Below are 1,256 nucleotides of genomic sequence, written 5' to 3'. Positions count from 1 at the left end.
GAAGGTCAAGTCCATCGCGGGGCACAAGTTTGTCCCGGATGTGAAAGTGCTTTGGGAAGGTTTTGAAGATATCGAGTCCTCATGGGAACCGCTGCAGAAGCTCATGCATGAATGCCCGGCCGTGGTGAAGAACTACGTTGAAGGCGTGAAGACAGCGAGCGACGGCGATGCGTTGTGAAAGGCGATGAAGCGAGCGAGGACGAAGAATCAGCAAGGCCCAAGTGTGTCCTGCGGGACATGGCTTGAGGTGTGTGTTGTGGTGGGCGACTTAATCCAAGTCCCGCCATGACACAGGTGGTCCTCAACCGAGGCCACCGGGTGCCGACCCTTGGCGAACCGACACGAAAAGGCATAGTATTACTAGTAGTAGTACTAGTAGTACTAGGACGTAGAAAACAGAAACCTGTCCCAGCCAACTGCCGGAGTCTCACTCTTGGTTCTGCAACGCCGTGGTAACATCAAGTCAATCAAGTGTGCGGTTTGCAGGGAGTCGGCACTCCCCCATTTGGTTGTTTGTGTTGGCACTGGCGTGGGAAACAACACAGGTAGATGGATATTGGAGGGGGTAGTGAATAGATACTAGTATTACGGAGTATATGCTTAGGTACAACTTGCAAGTAGAAAGCTATACTGTTAAAACCGTGCATTCATGTTGCTATTGACTTCGTGTTTACACTGACAGCAGCTGAGCACCCTAGAGCTCGCATAGGCGGTGGAATTTCACTCTAGGGAAATTTGGCCACTCAATGTGTGGAGCTGTATATCTTGAGCTCAAATACGAATTTGAATGGGGAAACTTGTGTCACGTTAAATGAAAGATAGCTAGCTATCACTGGTTTCACTCGTCTCGCAACCGCTAACAGCGTATTTGCGACCAATTGTGTGGAGGTGATAACACCAGGTCGTTCATTGCGATGTAACTTAATTATATAATCCAACTGGTAATACATGCTCATACTTTAATCAAGTCAAAAGAGGTACATTGGAGCCAAAAAGCAAATGTGACCATTCGTGTTGGACAGAGTTGTAGCTGATAGGTACAGTATTGTTGCCACATACTGTACTACACCTTTTCCCGATCAAGTTGGCACTTTGTTCCAATCAAAGTGGTTTGAATAAAAAATATAAATTTTGACAAGTTGTGCCACGTGGATAAGTTCCAATCAAAATGGATTTTGTTCCAATCAAAGTGGTCAATTTTTAGGCGCGATAAACCCCCGCCAAGCCAAGGCCACACGAAGTACAGAGAATGCATT

At 46.7% G+C, this 1,256-nt stretch overlaps 1 protein-coding gene across 1 annotated transcript; it reads left to right on the top strand.

The window, feature by feature from the left end:
• Positions 1-10: 10 nt before the first annotated feature.
• Positions 11-178, top strand: H257_11917 (hypothetical protein; the record flags this gene model as incomplete). Its single annotated transcript, XM_009838996.1, has 1 exon — positions 11-178. A coding segment is annotated over one exon (168 nt), but the record flags the coding sequence as incomplete, so codon positions are not given.
• Positions 179-1,256: the final 1,078 nt, after the last annotated feature.

Source organism: Aphanomyces astaci (assembly GCF_000520075.1).
Source record: "Aphanomyces astaci strain APO3 unplaced genomic scaffold supercont1.37, whole genome shotgun sequence".
NCBI lineage: Eukaryota > Oomycota > Saprolegniomycetes > Saprolegniales > Verrucalvaceae > Aphanomyces > Aphanomyces astaci.
This window is presented reverse-complemented; position numbering and strand designations above follow the sequence as displayed.